The sequence below is a fragment of the Chiroxiphia lanceolata genome, chromosome 2, assembly GCF_009829145.1.
Source record: "Chiroxiphia lanceolata isolate bChiLan1 chromosome 2, bChiLan1.pri, whole genome shotgun sequence".
NCBI lineage: Eukaryota > Metazoa > Chordata > Aves > Passeriformes > Pipridae > Chiroxiphia > Chiroxiphia lanceolata.
In genome coordinates, this window is record NC_045638.1 from 34,428,897 (window position 1) to 34,446,905 (window position 18,009).

Here is an 18,009-nt window from a genome sequence, read left to right on the forward strand (position 1 = left end):
GATGAGAGATTTTAGGAGGATAGGAATGTTTATCAAGAATGGCTAATTACAGAAATTGGCACACTGTGCTTCTGCAGGCCACCCTTGAAGGTGTATATAGTTCCTGTGTACATCCTGAAACATCCTGGTATTTTTGCCAGCTTTGGGCAATGTTTGTGTTCTGTGAGTGAAGTTGTAGTTTGCCGCCAAGGCCAGGAGGGGTCGCACGAGGCCTCTTGCTTCCCTGCATCGTGCCGTTCCTCTAAAGGCGGCATTTGGGTTTTTAGGACAACAAATCTATCAAGGACTGTTGGGTTTTTCCTGCATAAATTTTATCTGATCAGAATATCTTTTTAGTGTATGTTCAGTTTGGAGAATTCTCAAAATAAAGTCATTTTTGAAGATGATGTGTCTTCATTCGCAGTACTGTAACAGTGAAAATTAACAGCTGTTGTCTCTAGTTAATGCACGTAGTTCATCCAGTGCCATTTACTGGGAACTGGAAATGCTTTTTTTTTGTAAAGCTTTTTATCTGAAAGCAAAGCAGATGCAATAAGAGTGAGATAAAGTGGGGAGTCTTCCATATATTACATTTGCTTGAAACTTGGTAGTGTGCCACTACTGGTGGCTGCAGTCCTGGCAGTGATTTGTGATTTGCAGCCACTGTCAAATTGCCTGATTTCAAAAGTAGAGCAGGGCATTTTTGACATCAGCAGGGGCAGCAGTGCTTTTATATACATATGTATGTAATTTCCCACTACTTCTCCTTAATAAGCATTTCTATCCCATCTTGCTGGGGGTGGGCAGCAAGAAACTGCTAATTCCCAGAGCCAATTTTCTTTTAGTATATATCACAGAGAAGTTTGCCAAATAATTTAGGTCCCAGAGTGGAACAACCACGGAAGCATTCTAAGGATGGGGGAAAACCTGACCAGGATCATCTACAGTGCTGTAAACAGAGATTAAGTTCAGTTATTTGTGAAGCTTTAAAGGGGAGAGAGGAGGGGGAACTAAGTATAAAATTAACATTTTTGTCTCCAGAGTCTTTTATTTGAAGATGATCAATGTTTCTTCCCCATGAGATACCATTTTGCCATTATAATTTGATATTAAACCTTATATTTTTACGTGAAAGGTTATTTTCTAGATGCAAGAAGATTCTTCAAAATCAGGGATAAGATGCTCAAAATTGTATGTGAAGAGCTCTCTTTGCCCCAGTAAGAGTTGTGGAACAGCATTATAAACATATACTTTCAAGTAGTTTATATTCATCTGCCAGAAATAATTTAACTTTTTATTTTTGAAGACCAAGGAACAGCTGATAATAAATCTGATAGTTGTTTGCAGTTGGACATTATATATAAGCCCAGTCACCTGCATTTGTGAAACCTAGGCCCTTGGCTTGTACTCAAAGGCTCTACTGTTCTTCCAAGGGAATATGTAGTACCTAAATCAACATCCAGATCCAATTAAACCCATGCTGATTTGAGCAGCAGGTGTTGAAGGGAAGTGCTATGTAAAAAGTTCTGAGTTAAAGATAGAAAAATCAAGACAATGAAGAATAAGGATGGGAAAAGTAGAAGCAATCAGGAAGGCAGAGAGGATGGAGATTAACACTTGGGATCTCCTACCATGTTAGACTAGCTTTATCTGGAACTTCAGGGCAAGTTGTTGAGGTTTTCTCATTAGACTGTGAAAAACACGCAAAGAAATCCCATGGAAACAGGAACTTTCTGCTGAAATGAACTTCTGTGTCTTGACTATGGGATCCTCCTGGCAAATTTCAGGAAACTGAAAGCGTTTTTAGTTTTGTCTTCTGTCCAACATGGCTGTAGAAACTGATCCCATGGTTCTGGCTACTTCTGAAATACTTATTTCTTCAAATGGTTTTCTGCTCATATCTTTGTGCATATGTGTGGATTTTTTTGTGGGGAGGGCAGTTTTTTAAATTGTTTTATTCAAAGGACAGGTGGATTGTCTCTGCTATTGAGGGATAATTCAGAAGTGGATCTCCCCAGTTTATAACCTGGGGGGTGTTGAGGAGTAAAAAATGACTCAATTACTCTCTCAAACCATCCAACTCCCAGCCTGTATTTGTAAGGTTTATTGAGTGGCCCCATCTCTGTGATAGTGATGGGGCTGAAATCTCATACCTGGATGTGTCTAAGCAGTACTGGAGCCCATGCAGAGCTCTCTGAGATCAGAGCTGCCCACCACTTTGCTGCTGTTTTCTGCCAGTCTGTTTGTGGGTCAGGGTCGAAATATGCTGTGGTACAGCTGAGGAACAGTGTGTGTGTTCAGAGTATCCTGAAAATGTGCTTACATAATTCGCCTTCACTCTGTCACGTCTTTGAAAGACTGAACAGGCAGGTATTTTGGCAAGGTTAAAATGGTAGGTCTGGCAAGGAGATAAGGTGTCTGGGTGTTTGTGTTTGCTAGTATTAGTGTTGAAAGGAGCTGAAGGTGAGTAGCGAAATAGTTAATTCAAAATTGATCATTCAAAATTACTTCACTGTGAGGAATGTTGAATCTGGAAAAGTGGAAGTGGTTGAGAAGGAGAAAATGTAGATGAAAAACGTAGGAAAATAGCAGAGGTAGTCAGAGTAGAAGTAGTTATGTGTTTCTAGTTACTAGAGTTAATTTTCTCAACACTTAAAAGAAACATACACATAAAGGGTTATGACTGAGAGCTTTCAGGTGGGAACAGGTATCTTAGAAGGGAGATGGTATACTTTAATGTATTAAACTTTATATCTGCAGATCCACACTTGAATGCCACCTGACTGACAAATGACATTACTTGCTGCATGCCAAGGGCTATATGACCATTCAGCAAACCATTGCAGACTTCTTTCCTTTTCTCCAAGCACGAATTCAGTCCCTATTCACAAGCAAAGCCTTGTGGAAAAGAACCAAGTGCAGCTGAAGCCAAGATTGCTGTACATTGGCTGAGCTGAGTTCGTGCCAGTGTGCAGGGATGGGTACCGACTTGGGACTGTTTCTGAGTGAATTCTGTGCTGCGGAGCCCCTGTGGCTGTAGGAAGCAGCAGGTGTGGGCAACGGTCTCTTCCTCAGAGACTTTAAAGTTTAAGTAAAACATAGAATAAGTACTGCTGATGTGTTATGGGCAGATTAAAGAACAGTGTACATTGTTACCTGTTGATCTTTCGGGTTATATTTCTAGCAAAAAGCAAAACTTATAGGCAAACCCTTCTACTGGGTATCATCCTTGGCTTTCCATCTAAGCAGGTGAACAGGAATTTGTAGCAATGGATAGCCTATGTGTAGGTGGTCTCCCTTCTTGGATTTCCTTGATTATTCTTACTGCTATTGTTAGCAAGAGGAATTAAGAAAGAAATATAAAGAGACTGATTCAAAGGCTGCAGTTCATTTAAGTGTCTCTGCTGATATCCTTAGCATTATAATTTTACAGAACACGGTCATTTTTCTGTGTTGGATCTTAAAAATTACTTTCCTAATGCTATTTAGAACTTTGTCATTTGAAAGATGTAGCAATATGCATGAGATAATTTAAAAGCTGGATAAGGAAAAGACTTCTTTTTGAGGCATCCATGAGGCAACAGTACTCGTAATATGAAATAACACCTTGCATGGATAAATATGTTTAGCCTAAATTAACTAATTAGGCCAAATTCAAAGCAACACTTTCCTTAGAATGCTTAAAATGCAGTGTTCTAGTGTAAAACAGAAATAGGAAGAAGGCATAACACAACTCTAAGAACCCACAATAACAAGCCAGTGTGTTTCTAGAGCATGCCTCTTCCTCTGGGAATCCAGAGTAATCCAGAATTTCTTGGAGTCCTTGTCTGTGTCTAACAGTTGTCCAAGTCAACAGCTGAAAGAAAGCAAGCAAAGTCTGATGTATGGGAGAGTGCTGATTGTATTAAGTAGGTCATCCATACTCTTGTCTTTGTATCTTTAACAGATGAATAGCACAATCCCTGTATCTTTTGCATTCTGTTGCTTTTATTAACTGCAAGGTCTGTGAGAGTTTCTTTGACTCTTAGGGAGCCTAACACAAACTTTGATGTTACCTTTAAGTTTGGCTCACTGCAGGCTTCCTCTGTGTATGTGAGAGAGAGACAAGTGTGTATATGCACAAACAAGATGGTACTGATATCACTAATAAAGAAGATGAGGCAGCATTTGGATAGCCTGCTGTAGGCACCACAAAGAACTCTTATTTACATAATATAAATGCCAGTAGTGAATAACAAAGATACATGTTTTTTACTCTTAGCCTATTTGTCTTTGTCTTGTAGCAAGCTGAAGTGCGGTTGAAGTGTCTTCTGGGACTGCAGGGAATTTATAGCAGAAAAGAACTTGTTTCCAGGATGGATCTCTTTACTAGCAGATTCAAGGTAAATTACTGTTTGCTGTTTATTTTAAGTCTAGGTCAGGTGTATACGCAAGATCAAATGTTTTGATCAGAGCTGATCTCCCCACTGTCTTGACTGACAGGAACTGCAGAAACAGCCTGGTTGAGTGGATGAAGGGGTTTGGCACGGATGTTGCCCTCTGTTTCTGTGGAATATTCCTTTTCACTTTAGTTCATGCACAAAATGGATTTAGCATGCACTGTGGTCAGTTACCTCCACCATTCATCCAGAATGGCCCAAATTTTTTACAGGATCTTTGGCAGATGACAAAGAATTTCATATGCTGAAGGTCCCTTTTTTTGCTGCCCCGGATAATGGGTTAACCTTGTAGATACCGGACTGGCTGTCCATGTATCACACTGATGTGGGAATGGCTCTCTCTTGATCTACCATGTCAGTATGAATCTTGAAGCAGGATCCCTTATCTCCTTTCTGATCAAGTCAGGTGATACACAGTAAGTTTGAGAGTGTTTTGTGGCTGCACTGACACTGTACACTGCCTTTATCATATTTCAACATCCTGACTCATTTAAGAAGTAAGACCTTTACTTTTTTTAATCCTGACTTGGATTAAATTGGTAGTGATTTTGTCAGCTACTTTTATCCCAGTGAGGTAGGGCCTTTTCAGTATTTGAATAAAAAAGCTCAGGATGTGATTGATATTGCAGTCCTGCATCAGTACATAATCAATGCCTGCATGTGGTGCTAATTTGTGTTCTTTTTGCAAAGGTGCAGGGCTTATCTGTATATCAAAGCAGTTGCTAATAGTGAAAAATACCTATAGCACATCCTCAAAGAACAAGAAATAGGTTAATATTGCTATTTTAAGAATAAATTATTCAGACTGAAGCTTGTCTAAGATCAACCCCTGATTTAAATGATTATGTGGTAGTCCCTTATCTTTCTGTCTGCTGCAAGCTGCGTAACCACAGGATTGGTATTCAATAAAGACTGATGAAATAGCTCCAGTCTGTCTGTACTGCAAACTCCCTCTGTGTAGAGGATGCAATGTAAATGGATCATTGCAAACTCCATCCCCCAATCAAAAAAACTCCACCTAAACACAACTCCTTCCCCTCTAAGTGAAAGAAGCCCAAACAGCTACAGGCAACATACAAGTTTCAAAGTTTAAATCATGCTTTCTGAGTGATGGGGAATGCAGTCAAATAACCATCAATCCATTTCCTGCAGGAGGGAGTTTGACATGTTGTCTCTGTTACCCTGGAGTGTTCAAACTCAGGATTTGTGCATTTAACACACCTTGCAACTGAATTGTGAGAATAAGGAATGTGCAAAGTAAAATGAATCTAGAGATTTATGTTAAATGAGAAAGCTGTTAGTCCCCAGTCAAGCAAGTCTAAAGGTTTAATATATCTTAAAGATATAGGCCACACTGAGGTGTGCAAGTTCTTGGTTATGCGAGACAGGAAAATTTCCAGTTTTCTGAGATGTTTGCATGTGTACCAAGTTACAATAGTAATACAGTACAACAGTGTGCATTTTGGAGGTCAGGAATATTGCTGCTATTCCAGGAGGTGCCTTTATGACTTAAGTCCTAATTACCTTTCCAGCAAGGCACTGGCTTCTGTAATGTGTAGGTACAGGCACTTCACTGTTGATGGGAGAAACTGATTATATAATGCTTGTAATTTGAAGCTTACCTTCATTTAACATGCTGAAGTGCCAATAGTAACATCTTAGAAACAAGTTGTCAGTCACTTTTAATTTGTAGACTGTAGCTGATTTCTTGTGAATGCATACATTACATCTATAAAAAATATCATATTACTGCATGATTAATTCAGTTAAAAAATTAACATGCTGTTAATTTTCAGGGGCTGGGGAACTACTTGGTAGTAATCAAGTTGCCTTATGTCTCTTAGGAAATAGCTGCCGAAATAAAAATAAATCTCTGCTGTACTAGCATAGATGATCTAGCTGTAGCAAAAATACGTGTTTATTGAGAACAAACCATGTTACATCTTTTTATTGTCATTTTACATCCATTAGGATCGAATTGTGTCCATGCCTCTGGACAAGGACCATGAAGTAGCAGTTCAAGCCATGAAACTCTTGATGCTTATGTCACAGTAAATAATTTCTTTTTTAATTTACTGTATTGTTTTAATGGCAACAAGATGTAGATACAATCCTGATGAGTCTTCCTGTAATCAGTTACCTGTTGGGAAACAGTTGCTCCTGGTAGGATATGAGTTACAGATAAGCTGCCCAAGATGTGACATTTTCTTCCTGTGGGAAATAGCATTGTTAAGAAAACCCCTGTGCTGAGATTCAATCTGAAAACTACATTTTTATGTCTTTACACTTCGTCTTGAAAGGAAACGCCACATTTTCATTTTGGCTTTTCTCAAATAGAGCATTTGCCTCTCTTGGAGGAAGTTCCCCCTGAATATGGGGTCCCCACCCCATCTTCTGTCCTAGGGTTACCAGGCCTTGGCCAGAAGCTCAGAGAACTCTGCCAGCTTCCCTGTCTCTGCACCTAATGCAGGAGGCCTTGAGCTTTGAGGCTGTTGCTAGAATTTGGACTTTCAGATTCTTGACTCCATGGCAGAGAATCTGGGAGCTATTGAGCCCACAGCACACTGACCAACAAGAAATGATCAAGTGTATGATATTTTGGTTTTGCTGAAGTTAAAAACTAACAGAAAAGTTGTTTTCTTGGGAAATCTACCTCCCAGCCATAGATTTGGTAGGGTAATGGCAAGCTGGAAGTGTGGGGAAAAATTGGACTTACTCTTACAGAAGTATAAGAATCTTATTCTTATATATCCTTGAGCAGCCTGTTTATTTTAGACATGGCTTTATTTGCAAAATATGTAGAGAATAAATTCTCTGTCCCTCTTTTTCAAAGCAAAATGTGAATAAAACCCTCACTCCCATTTCATTGGTAATACAGTTGAGATGTTGGAAGTCAGTGTCTTTTCTGTCTCTGAGTGTAAGTTGGATTCAGCTGATGCAGATGCTTAACTTCCATGTACAGCATGACACATTGTCCATTAGCCTTGTGGGATTTGCTTCTCCATTTAAGACACAAGTATTAGTCATCGATAGCTCAGCATGTAAACCGTAATGGACCGATGAATATGGTGTTGCAGGTATTTACATTAAATTTCAAGTACATTTGTATGTTGAAGTGCTGCTTTATAGTCTACTGTATCACTTCTCACTCTACTAGTTTGAGTGGCATTTCTTCAGTCCCCCTTCAACAGGCACATCAGAGCAGCATATGATGCTGTGAACACAATACACTTTTCTGAAGGTAGGACCGTTGTTTGGGCCTCACTGGTAGTAGCTGTGGTTACATTGTTTCTGTGTTCACAATGTCCATTTTTACATCCCTTGGTTCCCTGTGGTGTGCTGTTGGAACAAAGCACAATGCTGTGTCCGTGTGTAATGTGTCCCTGTGCTAGGAAGAGCAATTCACCATTGTTGAAGTACAAAGATTCCAAACACCACTTAGGGCTGCTCTTGTTCTGTATCTGAAATAACAAGAGCTATATTGGCACTGCAGCTGTTTATCATCTCTGGCTTTATTATAAGAGATCATATTCTCATTAATGCAAGCTGCAGCTATAAAAGTTTGATCAATGTTTCTTTTTCCCTGAAGCTCTTTTTTCCTAATTTTGCTTAAATATGATTTTCAGTGTGAATAAATGCCTTCTAAAGTTTTCTGAATGACATTTTTCCATCATAAAATGTAGTTTTCCTAAGTAAAATTAATACATTTTGAAATAGTTTTTTATTAGGCTGTATAGAGGCCTAGCAAATACATTCTTTTCTTTCTTTTGCTCATCTGTTGCATAGCCATCCTCCTGTCTTCCACTGTACCCCCCAGTTACTCTGAGCCCTGTTGATTTGGCTTAATTATTGGAGTGATGGAAGTGGGAACTGGGGGCTCAGTAAGCAAATTCAATGACAGCTCTTCTCTTTGATAAGACTAGTACTGACCAGTCTGTAAAACCTGTGTGAAGAGAATGCAGACAATATAGACAGTCACATGTAGAGGCTTCTTAATAAGAGCCTGCATCAAGATGCTTTTCTAGCGGGAGAAAACTGATGCCTTAGTTCCTACAATAGTGGCAGAAAGGACTTGCTACTGGCATTGCAGAAACAAAGACATTCAGAGCTATTGTGTTTCAAATAGGTGTGTCTCATAGCTCAAACCCAGTATCTGGATATTGAGCAGTAATGCTGCTTGATACATGCAGTAAAGCATGAAATGGGGTTGGGGACAGCAACTCCCCTGCCTTAGAAGGGACAATAGAATAATAAATGACAGCTTGTATAAATGGCATGTCTACTAGTATACATTGATGTAATTAAATTTTTTGCCATTTCTGTCATGCTGTATTGGCTTCTGTTGTGAATGACTCAGTTTTGTCATCTGCAAATTTGGCAACTGTATTCTAGTGGCCCAACTTGCATTTTCAATGAGATATGAGAGACCTTTCAGATCAAGTTTCTATTTTTAAAGCTACTGGCAAAAATCTCTACCTGATAAATTCCCTATATTCGATTTGGAATCATTAAAAAAAATGATTGGAACCATTTAAAAAAAAATAATATGATGTTAACTGGTCAGGTACTGACCTCTAGAACATGTCTCTAATCTTGGAATAAATATTTTGTTGTTTTATGACGAGAATCGGCAAGAAACAAGGCCAGAAATAGCTTTTTCCCCCTATTAGTCCACTGGGTGCTTTTTCTTGGGGAAAATTTACTATGTCAGTAACTTGCTTTTACTGGCTTCCATAATTGTCTTTTGGGTGAGTATAGTTGCAAGACCTCATCACCAATTAACTGTTTTTATGATGTTTCACAATTGCAGCAGAGTTGTGCTCCATGTATGTTGGTAGCAGGTTTGAGCATCTCTTAACCATCACTTCATTCCAGTCCTGCGGAATATACTTTGACTACTCTGTGTACTACTGGCCCATAAAATTACTATGCTGGCCTTTATATTCTCTCTTGCTAGCTACAGAGGCAGTGGAAACACCGATCTTTTCAACTCACTTATATGTATTACATTATTAAAAAATATTCCCAGCGCTGATTCAAAACCCTCTTGCTATGCATAAACTTGGTGTTTTTTTTCAAATCCGTATTTGTATTTTCTTCTTGTCTGTCTCTGTGAGCTGAGATTTTTTTTTTTCTTCTTGTTTGTTGCATGTTGTTTCAATTGAATGCCATGTCTTTGGAGTAGTAGATTTCTGGTTATTTTTGGGCTAGAGGATTTCTGTATTTACAAAGCATGATGCGATCCCAAAACTGAAATGAGCATATGAGGTTTAGCATAATAGAAATTATTAATGGTACTGAATTATGCATAATTGTTAGCACTAATGTTGCAAAGAATCTGACAGGGAATAGAACTAGAAAGGAAATAAAGAGGGAGAAAATATGAGTGACAGTGAGAGACCATGGAATGTTACTGAAAACATTGCCTTTTAGGAGGCAAATTAGATTAGTGTGTCTATTGCTAGACAATTCTGTTAATTTTTGTGTGCTTAATTACCTAAAAGAGTAGAGGGATTTTGGAAAAGAGCAGCAAAAGTAATTAGGTGGATGTATGGAGGAAGGTTACAAGTGGTACGGGTAGGAGCACAAATCTACAATTAGCTTGAATATGTAAATAGCACAGGGGAAAATGACTTTTGTATTACATTAGTTAAATGTAAGTAGAAATTAAACTGAGTTTTAAATGCAAAACACATAGGTCTGTCACAGCATAATCACAGTATATTGCAACAGGCTAATCCTATTGTAAAGTGATGGGAAAGGACTGCTGTTATATTGTAGTAGCAACCATGTTATCACTTTGCTGATCAGCAAAGTGTGTCCTGAAATACCTGTAATGACAGCAGGGGAGTGAGAATGAGATAACAGAACAAATCAGCCAATTTTTCTACTTAAAATTTTATTGCAGACATTAGAACAGCTTCAACATGTATTTTTTGGTTGATAGTGCTCAGTGCACAAATACTGTTTTTACAATGTATTGTCAGATTTGGATATTTAACTTGACTTAATTTTAAATGCAAAATGAACTGATTCTTTTTGGATTGAGATGCTATACCTGGGATTGCCAGTGTCCCCATAATGTGTACCAGATCTTTCCCTGCACAGCCTTTAAAAACAAAGAGTAGGGTGGCAAAACTCTGAAAAGTGCATCAGGTGTGTTTTTATTTTACTGTTGTGATTTTAATGGTTATTCTTGATATAAGCAACAGTGCTACCCAAGTCAGGAAACTCCAGCAGTCATGCCTCTTGCAAAATGAAACAAAAAGCAGCAGATATGAAATCTTTCAGCTGGTGTCATATGCAGAACAAAAGCAGGCTGCGATCTCCCTTTAGAATATCCCAACTTCTTCTTTGTGACATGTTCGTGCTGAAGTGCAGAGAAAATGGTATGTCATGACATTGGTATGTGGAAGGCCATGCCTGTTTATTTTTAGGCACCTAAACACTTGCAGGAACTTCTGGCTTAACCTTTATATGTTGCTTGGCCTTCTGAGGGCTGTAAATTTGCAGCAGTGTTATTGCTGTATTTGAAGTATTCTTTGAACAGCTTATGTATGTAAGAAAGAAAGGCACCCATTTACTGGGGTAGCATTAGTGCGGGTGGTGGCAGATGTAGTCGAGTGCCGCTACTTCCAGAGACTAGTAAAATGCCTAAGCACTCATTTGTATGGAAGTTATGAATATAAACCTCATTGTATCACAGAGAGTAGTGATTGAACAGTATGTGAAAAGTAGTAGTACACGCAGATATTCCTTCCCATTCAAGAAAAAAAGAGAAAAGGTGCTCAAGTGGTGTCATGAGTGTCTGTCAGTCAGTGCTGCAAAGAAAATGGATTCTTCTCCCCACCTTTGCTTCTGTTCCATTAGGGGTTGCTTCCTTTGCAGCCAGAGCTATTACATTTGACCTACGCGTGTCTTGAGGAAATAACACTACTGTAGATTAATGTAAATGGGACAAATTCCTAACCTCTTAGAAGACAAAGTCAAAACCAGGGAGGTTGGGATTTCAGAAGTCACAGAATGGCTGAAGTTAGAAGGGTCATCTGGTCCAAACTCCTACTCAAGCAGGGCCACCAGGAGCATATTGCTCATGGCTACATTCAGATGGCTTTTGAGTATCTCTGGCAGTGATGACTCCACAACCTCCCTGGGCAGCCTTTGCCAGTGCTCTGTCACCTTCACAATAAAAACATGTTTCCTGATGTTCAGAGGGAGCCTCCTGTGTTTCAGTTTGTGCCTGTTGCTTCTGGTCCTGGGCACCACTGAGCAGAGCCTAGCTCCATCTTCTTTACTCCCTCCATCAGATAGTTACACATATTGATAAAATCCACCTGAGCCTTCTTTTCTGAAACCTAAACAGTCTCAGGTCCCTCAGCCTTTCCTCATAGGAGAGATGCCCCAATCCCTTGATCATCTTTGTGGCCCTTCATTGGTCTCTCTTCAGTATGTCTCTTTTACTGGGGAGCCCAGCACTGAACCTAGCACTCCAGGTGTGGCCTCACCAGTGCTGAGGGTAAGGATCATGTCCCCAAACCTGCTGGTAACACTCTTAATGCAGGCTAGGATACCATTCACCTGCTTTTGATCAAGGGCACATTGGTGGCTCATGTTCAACTTGGTGTCCACCAGGACTGCCAGGTCCTTTCCTAAGGATGGAAAATTTCTGTGGAAAGGCAGTTACATTAGTACTATAAAGGCAGAGTCCTCAATTTCTACCCAGAGAGATGGCAGGCACATTGCTGAACTCTTTGAGCTATCTGAACAATTTAGGCAAAGAATTCTTTTAAAATAAAGGCATTCAAGTATTGCATTCACTGTTTCCATAAATGTGCTAAAAAGAGAAAACCTGGAATATAAAGAATATAAAAATTCAAATATAAAAAATATGTACATTCGTCGGGCATGTTCATACAGGAAATTCCATTTAAGCATAGGGAAAAAGTTTTTCATTGTGGCAGTGGTCCAATATTGAATCAAGTTGCCAGAGATGTGGAGTCTCTGACTTCATAGATATTCAAAACCTGATTGGATACAATCCTCATCAACTTGCTCTGGCTGATCCTCTTCTGAGCAGGGGGTTGGACTAGGTGATCTGTAGAGGTGCTGTCCATCCTCAGCTGTTCTGTGATTCTCTGTTGGCTCAATCTAGATCGCAGTATATTTGTATAGAAATTTCTTCTTTTCCAAGCTGTCCACAGTTTTTAAAGAAAAACATTGAGAGAAAATGACAAAGACATCCTCATGGAAATCAGTTCTTTAAAAGAATTAAATAATAGATTGACATTGAAAAGAATGAAAGAAACATTGTCAGACTGCTGGTTTATTTCTGTAAATTCTCCACAGCTTTTTAATATAAAGACTTGATATATAATGTATTTTTATTCCTGTAAGTGCTCTTTGTTGTCATTCTTTGTTTTACTCTCACTTGTTAGACTTGTAGAAGTTTAACACATTTGATCATTCATAGGTTCACAGGACACACCAATGCTTATTCATATACTCTAATGCACTATTTTACCTCTTTCAGTTTCTTACTGTTTAACATTAATAAACACATTTTTACTCATTTCCCCAGTTTTGTAGATGGTTGAATGAGTAGCATAAATATTTTCCTTTATGTGATTTCATGAAATGTGTGCTCAGAGCACTTTCTATATGTCCTATTACTGCAAATATATGCTGAAGGGAATTTCATGTTCAAGGAGTCCACCAAAACCTGCCTGAAGTATGTAAGGGAGCTTTTCTTTTTGGTTGAGGGCAAGCATTATCCTGTAATATTGATCCATCAGTTCTGGAGACATACCATTAGCACTTTTATTTGAAGACCTTTTTAATGGGTGCTCCAGTGATACTCTCACCTGATGTGAGCTCATGTTTTTTTCAGTCAGGTTGAAGGATATTTTGGGGCTTTGTGACTTGTAAGGATGCTAAGGGATGTAATGGATTGGAGACAAATGGGAAAGTGTAGGAAGGACTGCTGATTGTTTTTAGACATCAGTCCTAGCAAATGAAGAGCATGAATCCTCAGTTGTAAAGGGGGGTATTGGACCACAGGTGGAGTTGGTTTTGAACTGTTACTACTTGAGAATTGAATGCAGTGATAAATAAAACCCCTTTCCTCTCACCTGGGTGTAGTAAGTGTAAGGATTTCATGTTGCTCTTTCATGCTCTGAAGTAGCTTAATGCAATGACATTGCTGTGGTCGTAAGAAGCAGATACTGTTGAAACTGTAATCCTTGCTTTGGGCTTCACTCCTCTGGTATCTCTTTGTCAGGTTATTCAGCCTTGATGCTTCAGTTTCTTTTTTGTAAAAGTTTGAAATTAATACCTTTTCTACCTCATAGAGTGTTCTAGGTTTACTAGTTGGCACGTGGTGTTCTCAAGATGTGTAGCTGAATGAAAAAATTTGTGACATTTGAGTGTTTGTGTTTGCGCAGAGAGGTCACAGTCATAAGCGTGCTCTCAAGAATGTTTTGATTTTTTTTACGTGTGTCTCTGTACAAGCCTAATGTAATAGAATATAGGTTTTAAAATACTGTAATAATAATTTAAAAATAATTTGTACTGATAAATGAAGGCTTCATATTTTTTCTTATCTTCTATGGTGAACATCTGAGCACAAAGGCATGATTTTCCTGTTTTATTACTATTGCTCTTTTTACTGTGACCTCTGATCAACTGTAATTATGCTTTAAATTAATGTTCCTGTCCATGCAGTGGGCCTGATTTATCATGGCTTGCACAGACCTCTGTTTCTATACACAGTGAGTAAAAGAAAGCTGCCAATTTGGTTTGAGAGCGTTTTTAGAAATGCCCTACAAAAAGGTAGCATTGTAAACAAGTGACATGGCTATGGAGAATCAGGTCTAGTAAAAGCTGGACGTAGCATTCATACTATTCTTTGCAGATAAACCTGAACTATAACTTCCGTTGTTATTTTTGCCTAGGAACTGTGAGGATGTGTTATCAGCTGAAGACTGTGAAATGTTATACCAGTTTGTTTATACCACACACCGTCCACTTGCAGCAGCAGCTGGGGAATTCCTTTATAAAAGGTATCTCTGCCTGCCTACTTCTTGCGTGTTCTCATTTGTTTCGGAATTAAGGTGGATTTATTTAAGGGGGATGTTAAGCATTCATTTTACTGCTGAAAGTGCTGAATCAGAAGAAAAAAGCCGTCTGGGGGTAATTGCATGTTTCCGTGCACAGCCCTGGCACAATAGCATGAGAAAAGCAGCAAGACTAACATGGAGAATATGAAACTACTAACTGATCCACAAATGCCATACTATGTTGAGAGCATGCCCTCTTTCTTTCGACTTTCTTGTTGCTTTGCTTCTTAAGCTAATCTGTCACCTGGCATCTGTGGTTTTCCACAGCTTTGGTGATTAATCACAAAAATGGCCTCCTCCCTTTGGAAGTTGCCTTATACTTTGAATAATGAGAGAGGCAGCAGATTAAAAAGCCCTCCCAATTTTCTGTCAGGTTAATGAAGTACAGGGTTTATCTTCCCCAGGAGTAACTCTTATAAATGGGCAACAATGGTTGCATGAAATGAATGGAGTTGGTGAGCTAAAAGAGAAGAGATAAATATTCTGTCTCTACAGCTGAGAGAAATAATTTTACCTTACAAAAAGGATTTAAAAAAAATATTTTGGCAAGAATTTTGTGGGGAAAAATTCAGAAATAATAATTGTGTTTCCACACATGCAGAATCCCCTGCTAGTTGTCATTTCCTGTCTAGCTGAATTGTTGACATTCTTGAGTTTGTGGAGCCAAGTCCAGCAGAAAGACAAATGGATATAAATTTCTGTTTTGACAAGTCTGCTCTCACATCTGCTAGACTTAGTCTTTTGTGTTGGTCCTGATATTCTCTCATAAATCAGGTGTTTTTCATCTCAGAACTCTGCTGCTTTTTATCATCAAAGTGATTTGCCCTAATAACTTTACTTTTTCTACCCAGCTGGCCAGTGCAGTTTGGTCACCTTGACCCTGTAAACCTCATCCTTGTGTTAGTTTGCCCAGTTCTTCTCTCTGGCACTTCTACCAGTATAGAAATGTTCATTCTAGTGTCATAGAGATGTTAGCGACACTCTCCTTTCCCCTGGTCATACTGTTAAAAGTTTTAGTGTAAATGCTTACACTTTTTGCCCCCACTGCCCCTACTTCTTGGTTTGCAGAAAATCTCCTCAGTGTCTGCATATTTTAACTTAGGTTACTTAGTTGGCATAAATTATACCAGCAGAAGCACTTCCTGAAAGTATAAGCTTTTACTGATGTTTAATAATGTGGTCCAGCTCTTAAATCCAAGCCTTTTGGGCCTTGCAGTAATCTGGGGGGATGGCTTTCTTGTAGTTATTTTGGGATTAGCACTTTTTGTGAGCAGTACAGTCACAGCCATTGTGGAGAAAGGGGGAAATGGAAATTGAAGTGTCATACTGTGCTTCATACTGCAGACAGAAAAGGAAGAACAGATTTTCCACTATATTTATGAAGCTAATTGCCTCTTATAAATACAAGATACTGTGCTTTCTTTAAGAAGGTGCAGTTCCAAGATGTACTGTGATGTGAATAATGGCTGTATAGTAATATCTCATCTCTGTTGCTAAGGTTTAAATTTGGCCTGGAGCAAACCCCTTTTTCAAGCATGAGCAAATGCCTACCTCGTTATATGATCAGTTCTGTGGAATCTGCATCTATTGTCCAGAAAGTTGGCAGGGTACTTGTGAAATTATCAGAAATAGTCTCTGCATCCACAAGGATAGCAGATCTCTCATAATGGAAAACTATCTACTCTCTTTTCCTTTCATCTGGTAAAAAAGTCTAATATTATTTGGGGTAAATAAGTAGACACTTAGGAGGAATACAGTTCATGGGATCTTGACAGAAGTAGTGTTACATTGCCAAATGAGTATAAGGAGAATGTGACAGAACTGGACTGACTTCCTTTTCTGTTGGCAGGCTGCTTATTCCTGAGGGAGATGAAGAAGTTCAGCCCAAAGGAGGAAGAGAGTTTGGGGCAAGTACTGACCAGTTGAAAAGATTAATACACTTTTTCCTGGAGAGTGAGGTGAGGAGAACAGACCCTGTAGTAAGCATTTGAAATCCAGCATTGCATATTAAATTAAGTGTTGGCTTCCTTTTGAAAGCAGTTTCTGGTGGTGAGCTCTGAAATGTTTGGTGTTTGGAATGTTTTTGCTCTCTAGGTTAAGTTTTTAATTAAGACATTTCTGTTCTGTATTAAAACTAATTTACAACTATGTTAATGGAGAGAATCAGTACTGAAGCAGTTTCTGAAAACAACCTGAAAGACCAAAGCCACTGAGGGAGGGTTTTTTGATCTGTGTCCATGTCTTTCTGCAGGTGTGTATGCCTTGTTGTACCATGGCTTCATGCTCCATTATCAGCTTATGTGCTGTACTTCACTATTTAGCTTTTGCAGTGGTGCAGGCCTGTATCTGGCCAAAGTGTCTCAGGCACAGCAGTTTTGAATCTTTCTGCAAAGAATTTCATCGATAACTCGTTTCTAGTCCTATGACTGGGTTTTTAGGTGTTATGATCAGCAATATAAGAGCAATACAGAAGCTAGTTTTAAGGGGATTGTTTAAATTACAAAGGAAAGGTATCCTAGAAAGAGAAAATAATTTTTTCCTGGTTTTTTTCCCCACTTTCCTTCTTTGTATCAGATTGAAGACATGTTTAAATATTGATTAGCCTCAAACAAAATATGTTAGAATAGTCTGTGTGAATATATGTGTGAATGACAAAGCTTTGTCATTGGAAAAAGGGAGAGGAACATATGAAACTGTATTTCTTTTGTTGATGTGTTTACTTCTATAAGCTTATGTTTTTAATCCCTAGCTACACAAACACGTTGCATACCTTATAGACAGCTTATGGGACTGGGCAGGCAAATTTCTGAAGGACTGGGAGTGCATGACAACTCTTCTATTAAAAAATGCTGAAGAAGATGGAGAAGGTGGGTAAGCAGAGAGCTTTGTTGTTTCTGAATGAGTCTCTCCATACTGTTTTTTGAACCTTGCCTTAGCTAGTTTAGGATCATTTCATATTGCTGTACCATTTGATCCCAAACTGTGGTCCCCAAGTGTCACAAAAGCAGATGCTACTCAATGCACTGCCAATGTAATATTTATATCAACACACTTGTTTTATTCAGTATTCTGTATTTATATAATGTTAGTTTAGAAACAATTGCTCAGATTCAATTGCTGCTGCTTCATCTTAATTTTTATTTTCTATGATGCTGAGACTGATTTACTTACAGCACTGAGCGATGCCGAGGAAAGTGCTCTCATTGAAATTATCCTTGCAACGGTTAGAGAAGCAGCTGAAGGTCATCCTCCAGTGGGCAGAGGTGCAGCCAAAAAAGTCAGTACATCTTAGTCTTATTTATTCTCCTGTAATCACATTCTCTTTGCCTTATGATCTTTGCCAGATAGCATGTTCCTAGTTGGAGATGTATCTTAGGAAATAAAATGGCATATTTTTGTGAAATGACGCAGTGTCTTTTGACCTCTAGATCTTATTAGAAGTGGATGTTGAAGGACATGAGCATTAGAGGAAAGCC

General features: G+C 38.8%; 1 protein-coding gene across 2 annotated transcripts in view; it reads left to right on the forward strand.

The window, feature by feature from the left end:
* The window catches only part of LOC116783474 (cohesin subunit SA-2-like), a 57,855-nt gene that overhangs the window by 19,989 nt on the left and 19,857 nt on the right, over nt 1–18,009 (forward strand). For both annotated transcript variants that reach the window (XM_032681052.1, XM_032681051.1), the window contains 6 exons: nt 4,263–4,361; nt 6,390–6,469; nt 14,369–14,476; nt 16,383–16,491; nt 17,283–17,400; nt 17,707–17,810. In XM_032681052.1, coding sequence (XP_032536943.1) covers nt 4,263–4,361; nt 6,390–6,469; nt 14,369–14,476; nt 16,383–16,491; nt 17,283–17,400; nt 17,707–17,810 — 618 coding nt within the window. The remainder of the gene's footprint in view (nt 1–4,262; nt 4,362–6,389; nt 6,470–14,368; nt 14,477–16,382; nt 16,492–17,282; nt 17,401–17,706; nt 17,811–18,009) is intronic.